General features: G+C 40.8%; 1 protein-coding gene across 2 annotated transcripts in view; it reads right to left on the minus strand.

Moving 5' to 3' along the window:
• fto (FTO alpha-ketoglutarate dependent dioxygenase) overlaps positions 1-16899 on the minus strand; it is a 146330-nt gene that overhangs the window by 116016 nt on the left and 13415 nt on the right. For both annotated transcript variants that reach the window (XM_032560451.1, XM_032560452.1), the window contains exons 2-3: positions 4251-4328; positions 3132-4149 (exon numbers count right to left, since the gene is read on the minus strand). In XM_032560451.1, the coding sequence (XP_032416342.1) occupies positions 3132-4149; positions 4251-4328 (1096 nt within the window). The remainder of the gene's footprint in view (positions 1-3131; positions 4150-4250; positions 4329-16899) is intronic.

Consider the following 16899-nt stretch of genomic DNA (forward strand, 5'->3'; position numbering starts at 1 on the left):
GTGGCTGCCTTTTCCTTTGCTCAGCACGGATAAATAGTAACTTAATTTCCAGCCATTGTGCTCTGAGAGCCAGCTAATGACAGCACTCCCAGAAGGCCTTGGGAATGGTGCAAGCCCATCCTCTATGCCGGAAAACACTCAGTCGTGGCAGATTCCTTTGGATCGGAGTGGCCAGGAAAAAAAACACATCTCTGCAGTTCTTCTGGTCAAGGGGAAAAGCAAGGTGAGGCAGCCGAAACAAAGAAGAAAATTTCCCACCCTAATCTCAAAAGGTGTAACAGAAAGAGTGCATCTGCGTTCCTAATGATTACAGCAAACTGCATTGTGTCCTTTTAGGATGAGGCCTCTAAAAGCACAGCCTGGCTCTGGTAAATCTCATCTCAACTGGAACACAGTTGTGTTTCATTCTCATCAGAATATCCCCACTAAAGTTTGGAGCTGTGGGGTCATCCAGAGTTGGAACTTGGAAGGTGTCATGTTTGAAGCCAGTGTTCACAGTGTCAGAGTTGAAATGGTCCTTAACAAATTAGGAAAACAGACCTTTAGAGCAGGTGTTGCTCCATATGAAAGGTCAATGCAGCCCAGCTCAGAAATGTGTCAGGAATCAATCAGAACCGCACCTGTGTGATACTGCAATGCGCATTTGGTGTCTGTGGAGACAAAGAATGCAGCAGCAGGAACATCCCAGCTCTAAAGTTTACAAATACTGTGCCATCAGCTAAAATCGATGCTGTGCAAAAGTACTCATAACCCTTGAACTTTTTTACATTTTAACAAAAAAAAAAACTCATTGTATTACATAGGAATTTTAGGTGATAGGCCAAAGCAAACTAAAGCATAATTATAAAGCATGAAGTGAAAATTAAATGTTTCACTTTTTTTTTTTACAAATAAAACTCTGAAAGTGCGGTACGGATTTTGACTTATCCACTTTTACTCTGATACCTCAAATTAAAATCCAGTGAATCATCCTTCAAATGTAAGGAGCAAATTCAGTCTGAATGTATGTCATTTAAATATCAGTATAGATACATTTGCTCTGTTACCAGATTCTGGGGTTCGTAAAAGAAAATTAGTGAACAAAAAGCATCATAAAGATTAAGAGACACACAGAAGAGGTCAAGGAGAATGTTTTAAAACAACATCCCTTAGGGGAGATTTGAGCATCTCACAGAGAACAATGGATGACTCCACGCTAGTCCCCACTGTGAAACGTGGTGTCAGCAGCATAGTCCTGTGGGATTTACACGACTAACAAGCTAGTCAGAGTTGATGGTTTGACGGATGGGGTTAAAACATCTGGCTGCAAAAGACTTGAGATTAGGCAGGAGTCTCACCATCTCTTAACATCCAGCCTGAGCAACAATCAAGGCACATTCACGTGTTAGAATGACACATGAATATGAAGTCCCTTAGAGAATCTGTGACCTGAAAATTGCTAATGTGACTGAGCTCAGGATATTTTGCAAAGAAAAATGTGCAAACATTTCAATGTATAGGTATGCAAATCAGAAAGAAATATTTCAGAAAAGTTAAATCTGTAAATGCAATAAAAGGTGGTTGTAAAAAGTAATAATCAAATTTATTCTGATGTTTTAAAAGCACAAAAATTACGCAGCTCTTTCTAGGACTTGACAATATCTTCAATAAAATGCGTTTTTAGCTGTGTGGTGTCCAACAGTTTGTTTTGTATCTGTTCTAAAAAGCAAAGTTCTCTGTATCCCCTTATCAAGTCAATCAGCAAACACTATTAGCTCTTGAGAGAATATGCATTCGGTAATTAGGAGACATCGTATTATCCGAATGGTACAGTCTAGGAACACTTATCAAAGCAGGGCTCATTATTCCATATCAGATAATTGCACATCGATCATTTCTTGGGGAAATGATTTAGATGAGATGTAGCGCCTGCGATAAGGCCTGTTTGTTAGACTGCGCCATTGAGTCGATGTTAAGGGCTCAGATTCAAATGTCTGTGATCTCCCAACACACAGGCAGTGATAAGACTGTCAGCGGCGAACTGGTGATGACATTTGATAATGCCCTGACACTATCACAGAGATGGATCTGATGGTTGCCTCACCAGAGGCCATGTCTACAGCTGCTGCAGCGGGGCTGCAGGGCCTTCATACACAAGGTTACCTGCATCTGATCCACCACACAGCAACAGAGATAAGTGACCTAGACGATTGTTAAACTGGAAGATAAATATCATTCTTTATGTTAAGTATTAAAGTAAAATTTATTCAGAAGCTAGATTTAGAATTAAATCTAGCCTTTTACATCCTTTATCAATTTTAGTAGCATTACATGCACTTCAAATACAATACAGATGCATTTCAATAAATTATAATAGTATTATAAATGTGATTTATTTGAGTTATTCAAGTCAATTTTCTAAGAAATTATTACAGTACAACAGACAACAGATCAAAAGTGATATTTTTAATACCCTAATGGCTGTGTAATTGTCTACACAATTATGAGGGAGACTGCTGGCTTGGCATTTATCCAGCAGGTAAGCTATAAAGTCCAATGCTGAAGAAGCAGGCTGTTCACAGAGTGCTTTAGCAAAGCATGTTAATGGAAAGCTTAGTGGAAGGAAAAAGTGTTGTAGAAAAGTGTGCTCTAACAAGAGCTGAAAGTATTAAATTCTTTCCGTTAAGCCACTTCTGGAACTGAGACCACATAAGAAGCATCTTACGGTAGCTAAAAAGAAAAAGAACTACCCTGTTGCTAAGTAACTTTTGTATTTTTTTTCCCAAAGTCAAGGCTTCAATGGTCTAAACTAAAAGCAGAAAGGCACAGAATTCAAGCTGCTTGAGGCCCACTGAGAAGTTCACAGCAGAGCCCGATAGTCTTTCTGCCACAGCACATGGATACAGTAATTTATAGACATATAAAGATCAAACTTTTCTGCACTAAAAGTAATTTTTCATTGATTTTATATTGTTTTGAATTTCATGAGAAACTAAATTTATGCATTTTATTAACCATCAAAGTAATACATCACTCTATGCAATTAATCTACAAATAAATTTCACTTTTTGAATTGAATCCATAGAATAAAATCATTAACAATTACCTTCGATTTTACAGAGATTAATTCCTATATTTTACTTTAAACTTACCTTTGTCGTCATGACAACTATAGTTGTAAACAGCCACTGGTGAATGAGTGATCAGGTTCTCATCGTGGTGCCACCCTACCGCCATTTTCCCCATGCCGTAGTACGGTTCCTCTTTGAGGTGGCTCATTTGTGCGGGGTCCATGTAGTTCAGTAAGGTGACATTGAACTTGACTGGACCGGTGCACACCTGTGGGGGACTAGGCTGAGAACAGCCCAGCCCTCCTGCAAGTTCCTCTTTATCCTGAATGTGGTAATCTGACAGGCTGTGCTTTAGCTGAGCCACAGGCTTCTCCTGAGCCTCTAGTCCCACAGGTTCAGGCTTTGTCCCACTGAAGGCCTCCGTTGTCCAGCCGGGACATTTTCCTTCGCTGTGCTCTGAAACTCCTGCAAAACTACTTTCACTTGGTTTGACTTGGGAGGACTCACCCTCCTCAGTCTCCCACCCTGCTTCTTGTTTTGACCCAGAGCATCCTTCTTCGCTGTGCTTGGACTCAATGTCCCACTCCTCGCTGTGCTTGGACTCGGTGTCCCCCTCCTCGCTCTGTCTGGACTCCGAGTCCCCTCCTTCACTATTCTTGGAGTCGTCACTGTGTTTAGACTCTGTCTCACCCTCTTCAACTAGCTTTGCTTCCCCTTCGGCCTTCATACATTGTGAAAACTGGTCTCCCTCCTTCAGTTGAGACACATCAGAACAGAGGAATGTGTTAAGCTCCCACAATGCTTTGCAAGCGTCCCTCAAATCGGGATCACAGCAGTTTTGTCCTTTGACCTCGGCGTCCTCGCTGTGCCAGGGGATGGCAAAGAGCCGTGTGTCCAGATATCGGTAGGTGTGGCCGGGTTCACCCAGCAGCGCACGCGACACAGCGGTGAACACGTCTCGGTCGCGGACACGGACCAAATCCTTCAGCAGACAGCCCTTCTTTCTGAGGGTGAGCAGAGCCGCCTGGACCCGGCTGTGGAGCTCAGCAGGAAGCGAACACGATTTCCTCAACACCAAGCCAGAGTAGCTGGAATCCCACTGAAAATACAATGAAACAAAGGCCTTACATAATCAATATCTCTATCTGTATGATTATTTATAACTATTTTGTCATAGTTAAAGAAGTAAGACCAACTCACCAGTTGCTGAAAACCTCGATCTGAAGGTCCCAGAAAAGGGATCTTCTTTTCTCCCAACTCCTGCAGTAGCCTACGCCTCTGTGGAAAATAGATCAGTGAAAGAAACTGACAGGTTTGTTTCCCCACATGATGATGGTTCTTAACTTGTTTGGAAGCACAGTACAAATCAGTTTTGCATAAGTAAACTGAAAGAAACAGTAAAACAATTATCCAATACAGATGAGATACCAGAAAACTAAGATGTACAGAATGCTGCACACGTATTGGTGTCATCCCTGGTAAGCTGCGAAATATACAGCAAAAACATATCATACTAAGAAATTTTGGCAGTGAGGGGAAGAAAAATCCAATATTAAGAAATTATTATTATTTTTTTTTAGTTTGTTGTAAGAAAAAATAGAACAAAAACAGTTAATGGCACCCCCGCCAATTCCTACAAAATATGAAAAAAATTAGCATTTTCTTAAATAATGCTTACTATGTCATATTTTCTCAAGATTTGTAATGAGTAATTAATTCCTACGACATGACAAGACACAGAAGGGAAAAACAAGAAAACAGGCCATTCAAGTAAGGCAGATGTGAGTTTATCTTCATAACTCAGCAACACGCTACCATAATCATCATGAAGTTTTTTTTGTACAGCATATTTCAGCAGCAAGTCAGTTCAATGCAATGAACTTGGATGGACTAGATAACTTTAAGAGAAAAGCAGAACATAGTGACGTCTTGGGGTCACCAGGTCACTATGCCAACCATTAAAAGCTATCCAATCACAAACAGAGTAATGTAGGTCAGTAAACACCACCGGTACTTTAACGAGAACTATGTGTTCTGTCAGATGATGCTAAGATTGAGCTTTTGGAACCAACTAATCCATTTGGGTCTGGCGCAAAACAAAGGACGACTATTTGGAAATACTATTATTATTATTACTTCTAAGACCCTAATAAAATGGTGAGAGAGCACCGAATCATGAACTCTTAGGAGAGCTTCTTAAATAAAATGTCTGGTGTCCTCTTTTAGAGAACTGGAGATGGCCTTAGGTCTATCTGCAGAATAATGATGCAACGCATGTGACCACATCAAGACAGAAACGGTTCAACAGGCAAGAAAAAAAAAATAACCTTCTTCCACTGTTATCCCCACATCTGAATACTACAAAACCCTGCAGAGAGTGGAGAAGATGATATTAAAGAACACCCAGGGTTTTGGATGATCTTGAAAAAGTGTGTAAAAAGAAGAATGTACCAAAATCCTTCTCTAACCCTGTGAAATGCTATCAGTAAAGCAAGATTTTATAAAGTTTTGCAACTTGCAATAAAATAAAATGTCTCGTTCGTTTTCCCACTGAACCCTCCTCCCCCCACAAAGATTAAAAGTCTAATGTATTTTAGATTAAGTCCATAAAGACATATTTGTTTTTACACATTTTACCAGTGGGGTTAATAACTGAAAAGGGTTTTTTTCTTTGGTCTATGCCCACCGCCATACCGGACATAAACTTTTGGAGTAAAACGTGTTCAAGGGGGCTACATTCCATTCTGACCCGAAAATCAAATGGCAACCGGCACAAAATACTGCTGACCCAAATAATAATTCTCTGCCTTTCTTCTTCTCTCACAGGAGAAGGAGGAGGATACGTGTGCACAGCAGCGCTGCATCTGTGTGCATATGTAGACAATCATTCTCCACAGGTGCACACACACTCTGTGTGGTGTTCCTGCAGCAGTGAGGTGAAATGTCACCGGCACACCACTGACTTTTTACATCTTTAAAGATGAATGGCGTGCTCTTCAACAACCAAACATTTGTAACAGGTTAGGGGAAAAAAGGCAGTGTGTATATTTTAGCGACATTTACAGCATGCATCCAACATTTTGCCTTCACTAATAATGCCAAAGACCTTATGTGGCACGCTGCAGGGAATACGGGAGACAGCTGCCAAAATATTTCCTGACTTTTAAGAGTGAAATAAAATGTCTTGCTCGTAAACATTACAGTGCGGTTATAAAAAGCTGTGTGTCCCGATTTAAGGGAGAGAGGGATCAGAACCAGGGCAAACAGGGAAGGATTGAACATTAAAGACAGAAGAGGGTGAAAAAGAAAAGATCCCAATAATGGAGGCCAAGGAAACGGAAGGGCATCTGGTTTAAGGCGGCTGGACGAATTTACCTTCAGGGCTGAATCCTCACCTTAGGCTAAACAACACAACACCTGCTGGAAGTTTTCTTAAAGGATGCATGAGAGCATACAGGCCTTCCAACTTATTCTGGAACAAACAAAAACAGACCTGCAGACAGTTGGAACCTAAAAAAACAAAACAACATGCACTATTCATGACCAGGCTGCATTCAAAGGCTTTTGGAAGAAATTGACAGCCTGACACGCATTCATTGGTGTCAAAGTATAACCCATGACAGATGCTGAAGATATCAAGGTGAAACTCTGGTCTACTCTTGTATATGTGTGTGTTTGTCTACGATTACAGCCATGTGTTTGGTCAAATCCATATTTTCCCATTCGCATACTTTTTAATGTATTTATAAGTTATATACTTCTAGTCGGCTTCATCTTTTGTCGAGCAAAGAGACTCCTATAGACACAGACACACATTCATGAGTTCTCTGAATAATGCACTGGTGGGGTTGCGAGTGTGATGCCTCAGCCTGAAACGCGCACAACCAAAGCTGTCACAAACATGTCAAATACATCGGCCTGCTACGAAATTCCACAGAAAAAAGCCAAAGACAGGAAGTTACCGGAGCCCTCTGAGGCAGATGGACTCTCACAGCATTAGAGAGCTGCTGTGTCTGTCTTCCTGTCTGCATGTCTGCTACTGATTCCAAAAGGGGGGGAAAAAGAAGTCACAAGGTGCGAAAAAAGGTCTGAGTTTCAACTCAGATCCAAGAAACAAGATTACCGATTTCTATAATACTGTAACGCGGGTGCTTCATGGGAGCAGTGCAAACCGTCTGTGCTAAGTGATATATCTGATGCTTTTTTTTTTTAATCTCTCCCTTCCTTGATAGGATTATTCCCTCAGCCGGACTGTTTATCACAGAAAAACATATTAGGTAGAATAGAACTCAATTGGTTTGCTTTGATCTTGGCCTATAAAAGATATCATACTGTGTACCATATATTTAATAATTTCATTTATTTCACATCTGTGACACCCCAGTGGACACTTTCTTCAAAGTGATCCTCACAAAGTAGATTAATGTCCGGCGCTTAGCATCAATAGCTCGGAATAGCCAGATAACTCCACAGCTGCAGGGATAAAAACACCTTCAGTGTGACTTTTGTCTGCCTCGGAAAGGGTACTGGGATAAGAAAAACTGTGTTTGGTACAAATACTGACAGAGGACACCCACTTCCTGGTGGACTTACCATGACTTGGCTAATGCCTTGTGAAGCATGGATAAAGCAATAGTATTTTACCCTTTCCTACTTCTCAGTGGCCTGCCTCTTTAATTTCTGTGTTTGGCAACAGGTTGCAAATTGGGCTAGTAAAGAATCAAACTAATTATATTTGCCTTAATAATTTTTGTATGGTAAACACGACCATTTTAATGTCTACTTTGATGATCTGCTGTTAATTCTGTGTTGGTCAAATTTACTGGCACTCTTGCACTTTTTTCACCATCTTCCCAAGTGTCTTCTTTCTGTCCCCCATTTACAGGTATGACATCTTTAGAGATGGCTTTGCAACGGCCCGCTGTGTTTAAACTGCAAGTTACTGGTATTTGTCAGACACCAGTTTCAGAAGTGCTCACTTAGTTCAAAAGTAATGGTGGATCATCGAGTTTGACTAGTTGGCTGTAAAATGTCAAATTCAGAAAGACAGGCTGCCTGTGAGCATCAAAGCAGCTTCCTCCTCGCTCTATTTGGCAACAGGTCGAAGAATGTAGGACCCTCATGTGAAGCAACACGGAGCGCAGATGAGCAGGGTGTGCCTCGTCTGTCAGATGTTTTGTGTTTGTATGCGTGATAGACACAACGTCTATAGAAGACTTGTATTAAACTTTAAAATAACAAAAACCTGAAGAAAACATGCACGCAAAAAAACAGAATGCAGTTCGATCAAATGCCAAATGCTCTTCAGGTAATGGAAGTCATTTCATCTCCACAAAGATCTGCCGTCTCAATTCGTCTGCAAACTGAAAAAAGCCTCGACCTTTTTCACATTTTGTCCATTCAATTAAATGTATTTTAGGGGAGGCGCTGTAAAACATGTGGGGTTCATTGTGAACCCCATTATAGGTGTAGGCATAGTTTACATCTGCAGGGAATGTTTTATACAAGTCATCCCATTCAAACAACACAAATATTTATACCTTTTTATGAACATAAAAATATGAAGGGGGTAAAGTGAATTTCCATTTAGCTCTCTATACATCAATGAACAAATCCAGTAATACTAACTGCCTTCTTAAGTCACTTAATTAGTAAATAGAAATAACCTGTATGTAATGCATACAGAATAAATACAACACAAGCAAACAAAGTGCTTCAGGAGTAGCACTAGTCAATAGATTGTTTGCAAACAAAAAGAGAATGCCACAACAGCAAATCTACCAAGATATCACTGTACACCTAAACTGACATACTGTATTAGGCAAAGTGCGGATTAATCAGAGAAGAAGCCAAGAGGCCCATTGTGACTCTGGAGGAGCTACCACTCAGGTGGGAGAATATTTTAACAGAACTAGTAATGGTGCAGTCGATTGTGGTGGAGTCTGACCTAAACGTGCAGTCATAGATATAATCAAATGACTTTTATCAAGACATATTCTTGTAGAAAATTGACCCAATCAAAATAGTCTTTGACAGGACTTAAAAACAAACACCTACAGATAGTCTCCATCCAATCTGACTGAGGTAGTTTGTAAAAATATTATGTTGACATTTCTAAATAGATATACAAAGCTGGTAGAGACATAGTCCAAAATATCTGCAGCTATAATTGCAACGAAAGGTGATTCTACAAAGTATTCTGAAAGGAAGGCTGAATGTAAATGCAAAGAACACTGCTAGAAAAATAATACACAATTTTCAACCCAACTAACATTTAGACAATATTTTTTGTAGTTTAAATACGTTATAAAGTGTTTAAGCAGTACAAAAACATTTCCAAGTCCTGACCAAACGTTTAAAATGTATTCTTTTAATGTGTGCCATTAAAACCAACCAGGAAGGACTAACAGAATGAAAATGGCGACCCAGTTTGATGGCTAACAGGGCAGACTGGTAAATGGATAACTGGAATGTGTGGGAGCTGACCTCAGCATGGGGGTGTTGGTAATGTGTAACCCCTTGACTTTATACCTCTGTTCACAGAGCAGAAACTGAATTTAAATTGGAACTGTGACAGCCAAAGGTCAGTCAGCAGGATGTTGCTGGAAATGTCTTTAAAAAGTTTGTTTTCAGCAACTTCCTTGTTAAAATGTAAATTTTGGGAGACAATGTGTTTTGTCTTGCAATACATTTACAGATTCTATTCAGCGTGTAGGCCTAGTTTACATCTGCAAGGAAATGTTTTATGCAAGTCACCCCATTCAAACTTGCACAAGCAAAATATGTCAAATGTTATGCACAGCTTATCATTCAACTTTTCTCAGAAACACAACAGGTAATGTATATAAGACTTCGGGTTATGCTGAACTCATGAGATTCAGTGACCGTTTTGTATATCTGATGCCAATTTCTGATTAGCAACAAGCAAGGGAAAAAGATTAATATCCCAAGAAATAAGAGTAGGTCTGCCATTAAGCACTGCATACTTTTTCAAATCAGACATCATTCTGTATATATTGACAGACATGTTCAGCATGTGTTCAGAGGAGGGTGCCCAGGTGGCCCGAGTGATCGAGTGATGACAAATGGTAGACAGGCGGGCTCCAGTCTGCTAATTGTTGTTGGAGGCTGAACGCTGCGTCGTTGATTTCGCCTCGCGACAGGGCGGCAGGAGACGTGATCATTAATATCAGACCACTTCCATCCATCTACCGGAACAAGAGGCCGGTAGTTTAAAAAGACGACGCTGGGCAGACCTTTCACGTCCTGTTTATAACACTGATCTGAACACATTACCAGAGTGGTGGGGGGGCCACTGCCGGCCATTAATTAGGTGTGCACACATGTCCACACAATGTGACCACACTTCACATCCGTCTATCAGTCACACCTGCAGGACAACGTATTCTACCACACACAAGTAGAAATATGGACGCCTTACAAGCATATGGGTCATACATCAAAATGTGAAGGGAACTTCTATTGAAACACCTGCAAAAAGCTGCACCAGACAATTCTGATCCACAAGGCCCCTCCTCTGTTATTCTTGAGATGGTAAATTAAGAAATGGAAAAGTGTAAACAAAAAATTATATGTCATATCATTTATTTTGAGGAAATAAAAATTATTTATTTGACAAAACAAAACAGTTGAACTAAACACTGTTTAATTTTTACAACTAAAACAGAAATAAATTATATAATTTAATGTATTTTTAGAGATAAATAACATTAATTTAAGCACATTTTAAACCAGCTGGGTTTCATATTGCTGGTTCACTTCTTATTTTGATTTGCAGATTATTTTTTGTCTCAGTCATGCCCAATGAATATATAATATATTATATGCAATACAAATGTGTTTAATCTAATTTGTATTGTTTTTTATACAGAAAATCAAGTTTCCAGGTATACTTAACTGGAAATTTTTCCAAATGACTATTGTAGAAAAGCTGAAATACTGTTTATACTAAGTATCTACCGTGTCTGCTCTGTGTGTGCTACCACACGTCTTGTCCTATTCATCTTTATGTTTGCTTTCCATTTTTTTACTTGGGCTACTACTAATTCTGACAGCTGGAGAGAGCGTGGTGAGAAGGAAGGAAGCGTCAGGCCTCATCTGTCTTTCTGGACTTTCCATTGTTTTCGATGCACCTGCCAGACTTACAGAAAGACCCAGGTTTCCAGATCAATCATTCAAAAGTATTTACAAATGCACAAAGCCAGACTCAGACAGGTTGGCACATGGCCACTCGCTTTAAGTGCTTTTCAATGTGTCTGCGGTGTCAACATCTATTTCACACTTATCTACACCTCAAAGGGGGGAAAAAGATGCTTCTCTGACCTTTAGCAAGTGTCAAATCTGGAGAGAAGAATAGAAGGAAAGAAGAGGAAGAAAATAAAGGGATTTAAAAGATCTGTTGATGTACGGCATACCCAACTTTTTTTTATTTATCCGGGAAAGATTGACTGAGCATGTACTTTATCAGAAACATACGCACTCCCTCAAAGTATTTCACACGAAGAAAGCTGCACTACATCTAAAGAGTTCCTGTGAACAATAAAACAACCCTTATCCTTCCATATGACTCATGCTGGGAGAAAACATTTTTTTGAAGGGCTTATTTAGTTTTCTAGCCTCTCCAGGATTCAACCCAGTAGCACTCCTCCTCAAAGAGACAAAATGTGAATGAACCGTTTGGCTAGGATTGCTAATACCCATTTTGCCCTAATTGTTAGTTTGCGGTGAGGACATAATGTTTCCATTAAGATTATGTCGATCGAGAAAAGCTTTTTAGTTTTCACCTTCAAATTACAACTTGCTTGAGGTCAGCTGTTTTCCACCTGGAAAGGCCCGTTTTAATGCAGATACAGTCCCTTGATATTCCGGCTGGGTCCAGTTCAGTGAGGGTGAGGAGTGAGAGAATGGAGGGAGGAAAGAGAGGAGAGGCAGAAGAGCGTTTGATTGAAAGACTGTGATTAGCAGTTTTCAGCGGAGCACCAGGGCCACTGAGTTGTTCTAACAAGGTTGTCGCGTCTCGAGGTGCAGTCAAGGAGAAGTCAGTGCTTTAGAGAGCTCCCTTGATTTCTCCATTTCCCCCTCCCTCTTTCACTCTCGCCATCCAGCCACACTTTCCCTGCCCCTCCAAAAAAAAATCAATATGGCTGTGCAAAGTGCAGCCTGGCCCATGGGGAGGGTGAGCTAACTGTAGGGGCTGGATGCTGGGCTTACAACGAGGACAAGAAGCGTCCTCAAGGCCAGTCCCACAGGCAGTGTCAAGGACAGACCAGAGGTCCACAGGACCAAGGCCACCAGACTACCCTTCCTCTCTGCGTCTTGCCTACTTTTAAACTCAGTGTTTCTCTGTTACCTTTGCTAGGCATGGCTCAGCGAGGCAGAAGTGATCAATAACCAGGTGGAGCGTTTAAAATCCTCAGCTCGAGAGGCTGGCGCTACACTCCTCAGAGTCCATCAGACCTGCACATCACTCAGGGTGGTGACTGGGTGTGCAGCAGTCAGACTTGGTCATTGTAAGGTTTGTGATTTGTGACAGTAAACAATTCAATAGCACTTAGCGATACACAGTGTCTGAGGGGTGTAAGGCCAGACTCTTCACACTCACTGCCATTGTCTCAACATGTCACAGATCACTGGGATTCAGGCAGGTCAAGCAGCTATATAGGCTGAAACATCTCAGTATTGTATCTTACTCCAAGGAAGCTCTGAAGGTGTTACTACAGCTGCACGCTGCCGGTAACAGAACAGAAACGTCTGAAAACATGTGCTATCATTGTCAACAGCAGTGCTTCTCATTTCCATACAGTAGGCTTGACGACGAAGGAGCTTGTACATAATGTGGATGAAATGCGCAAGGAGGATTTCAGTCCTGCCGCATGTCTCCATGAATGAGTGACTGATCACAGTAAAAGTGGCTTGTGCCTCTAATCCGGTACCACTGTTAGACAGAGCAAAGACCCGGCTCTGCGTACCGCCGCATGCGCTGATCAAACCCATCTTGTGACAAGCAACCATTTCAGATGACGGTGATTTCTCAGCTCTGTGTCCTTTCTGCTCCGTATTAGATCATCTTCTGACACTACCGAGTCTGGCATTTCAGCTGGGATAAAGAATGATGCTCAATCCAACCCGAAATGGTTGGGAGTCAAGGGCAAACAAGGGGCTAAGACATGGGAGCTATGCATAATTGGCTAGCAGCTGTGACCATTATCATGTCGTTTATTATCACTTTATCCTAACCTTTAGATTTGTTACAGTGCGTTGTTTGATGAAACAATTTAAAGATAAAAATGTGTCATTTTAGAACGAAACAATATCAGTGAAGCTCACAAATACCAAAGAAATCCGACAATCTGTTTCAGTTTTCCAAGAACAGGCCTACATATACCATTAACTTTTTGAAAATTTACTGCCATGTTTTTTCCAAAACAAGTTGGATCATCTCTTGAATTATCTGTTGCCCTATTTATGGAATCACATTTTTGCATAGGGTCTTATTACAAAGCAAGTGCAATGGTCCAAGTTTTAATCCTCAACCACTAGAAAAACATATGGCTCAAAACAGATGTGGACTGCACATCTAGGACAGGTCTAATCCCATCTCGTGTAGTCTTTGACCCAGATAAACTGGCATTATGATGCGACCTCAGATTAATATCAAATTAAGGGTTGAATATCATATGTGTCTGTTTACGCAACACCCAGACTATCTTCTTGGAATCCAGCAGTAGATAAGTTTATTGTAATGGCATTAGTAAAATCCAGAACTGTAGCAGATGGTACTTGTCTTGCTTGAAGAGCTGCCTCTTCTCCATATTTATTTTTCTTTCACTCATTCTGTACAAAGGCAAATATTCTACTAGGAACTGAACACCTTAATCCTTTTCACACTTCACAGTAGCCAGAATGGTGACTGATTAACATTCTGGAGGTCTAGAACCCAGTCATTTGAAAATGTAATTGCAGATGTCACACTGCATGCATGCATTTAGTTTGGGAGTTAATATTAAAGCTCAGAAACATGTCACAAGTCAGGAGGGACGTGGGCAAGCTGGGCCAGAGCCAAGTCGCTAAAGCTCACGTTTGCACTGTGTGAAGGAGTTGCAAGCTGTTGCTACTACTCGCTGGGCACTATAGTTACTGTTCACTTCTGCTAATTATTACAGCCAATCCGAGGGGTTAACGGGGCGGAGCCTGGCCAGACCATGTTACGCGGCATTTAACAGCTGGCTGGAATGGAGGTGAATGCATTACACGCTGCCCCTCATCCAATAAAAATAAAACATCCTGACATCTAAGGTGTACTTAGCATAGAGGAGAGGGAGGAAGTGAAGATGGCAACAAAGAGGCAAAAAGAAGAGGAAGTTGAAATGAAAAGGGGGGTGTTTGGAGGGGGGCACACCTGATAAAGTGATGTCCAAGTGCCACCTAGTGACAACTCTTTGGCTTTTCTGATCTATCAGGCAGAACAGAGTAAAGGGTGAGGCAAAAGGATTCAGTATTACAAATGCATGTAAATAAATTATCAATTGTATTAAATTTGTAGTATAAATTTGACCCAATAAAAAAAAGCCATAGTAACACTTAACGGCAAAAAGTGCTGTATAAATGCAGACTAATATAAAGGTTGACCATAAGTTGCACAAGCAACAGGTACCGTTTCAGTATTGTGAAGCAAAGGCCTTTTAAGTTTGTTAGAGGTTCACAAGGCGCAGACTGTATCTGAACTCAGTGCTTGAAAATCCTTCATATACATACAGGAAATGAGCTTCAACTCCTGAACTGCAGATGAACTAAAAAGAAAATCAATTTGTCTACTGATAAGTGGTCCAAAGTTCTCTTTCAGATGAAAGTAAGTTTTTGCATCTCATTCGGAAATCAAGGTAACAGAGTCTGAGGGAAGATCGGAGAGGCAACAAAATCCAAGATTTTTGTGTTCAGCAAAAAGTTTTCACAGTCTTTTTTTTTTTTCCGGTGGGGGTGGGGGTGGGGGGGGGGGGGTTGTTCCGAGCCATGCCTGCTGATGTTGCTCCACTGTGTTTAAAGTCAATATAGCGATCTACATACTGACAAGCTTTGTGGATATATGCTGAATTCATTCTTTCACCAGGACTTGTCTGTCGCCCATTCTGACAAAGATATGGCAACCTGGTTTAATTACCATGATATTACTGTGGTTGAATGGCCCGAAAACTGCTATGAAGAAAGACACTAGACTGAACATTGCAGATTAACTGAAGGCCCAAAGGGTTCCTTAGACTCTCAGCAGTACCACACTACCTCCGTACAATGACACACTGAAAAGCTGAGAGCTAACATAAGGTATTAAGTGCATTTACTGTACAGTACATGGAAATTTGTTTAGTAGGTTGACACTGGTTTTAAAATTCCTGCTTTCACTGATGTTATGTATTACTCTACATTTTGAAAACCTACATTTGTTTTTTAAAGCTATATGGTGTGATCATCAAATATATCATTGCTTTTTGAAAAAACATTTTTCAGTAATTTGTCATTTACTGAGATGCCTATATACAAGTAAACTATCCACTCCAAAGAAAAGCATATGTCATTCAAGTCTCAATTAAACAGTCAACATAATGTATAGATTTATTTATAATTAAAATGGTTATCGCTTAATTATATCCAATCCAAAGAGTCAATCAAGCAAGCAATCAGTCACCTATGTTGAGGTGACCATGTTGTCTGAGCAGTGCAGTTGTCTAAGTGAGCCGGTAACACTGCAATGGTAGGCCAGCGGCCCCAAGCTCCTAGGTCCCCTTCCCTCATTAGCCCAGGTATAAATCACACTCTGCTGGTACCCAGAGGTGAGAGGGATGGGAGTGGAGGTGAGCTTGAAATAATGCTTATGTCACGGCAGGTCAGCCCTCCATTATGGCCGTTTCAAAAACTATTAATCTTGCTTGTAGTCAGTGGCCTAGAAATAATTACTTCATCTAACCCATGTAATACAGCATGACCAGCAGTCGAGCTTGGTCAATTTGAGGCTGGGGAGGCAGAGTGGAGGCTGAGATAGGGGGTAGAGTCACAAATTATCAGGGTCCTGTCTTCTGCTGCCGGGTGACTGATGTCCTGCTCGCTTCTGCTGTGGCCTTTTACATTCTTAACACTGATTTAGATAGATACATGCACGTTCTGAAAGGCAGATCATGTACGAGCACAAACGCAGTGTGTATGCGCATTAATGCATGACTGAATATACACAGACTGAACCAGGAACATGAAATTTGTATAATTTAAACACCGAGATCTTTACAAGATTGCATTCAACTTTGAAAAAAGTCATTTTCAATTTTCTCTTTAAAAGGTCCAAGTAAATTTGTCACCATATGTTATAGTTTTAATACTAGGTCAAATTCAAACCGAAACATCACAAAGTCTGAAAACAATTAGATCATTTTGGCTCAATACACAAGTAACTGTGAAGTAAAGCCATCACATTACACTTCAGGATTTCCTGGTACCACAACTTCCGGTGCAATCACCTGCCAGGATGGCAGAGGACTAATCCACCCCCACATCTCCAACATCCCAAAAGACATAGACACAATGAAGACGATCGTCGGAGAAACCCACGCTGACAGCAAACAGACGAACTTGTGAAAACTCAGCCTCCGTAAACGTCACAGGAAGTATGTATAGAGTGACATAAATAAATGCAGCCCTATAGTGCCTGTCACAGCTGGTGTTGCAGGTGCAAATTTAATTAGTCAAGGTGAAGTCTCCCTTGTTGTCTGGAAAAAGATGGAGGGGGTGTCCTCGCCATGCACAACTGTAAACATGCGCTATATCCTAATCAGGTGTCACCGTA

The sequence above is a fragment of the Xiphophorus hellerii genome, chromosome 4 (assembly GCF_003331165.1).
Source record: "Xiphophorus hellerii strain 12219 chromosome 4, Xiphophorus_hellerii-4.1, whole genome shotgun sequence".
Lineage (NCBI taxonomy): Eukaryota > Metazoa > Chordata > Actinopteri > Cyprinodontiformes > Poeciliidae > Xiphophorus > Xiphophorus hellerii.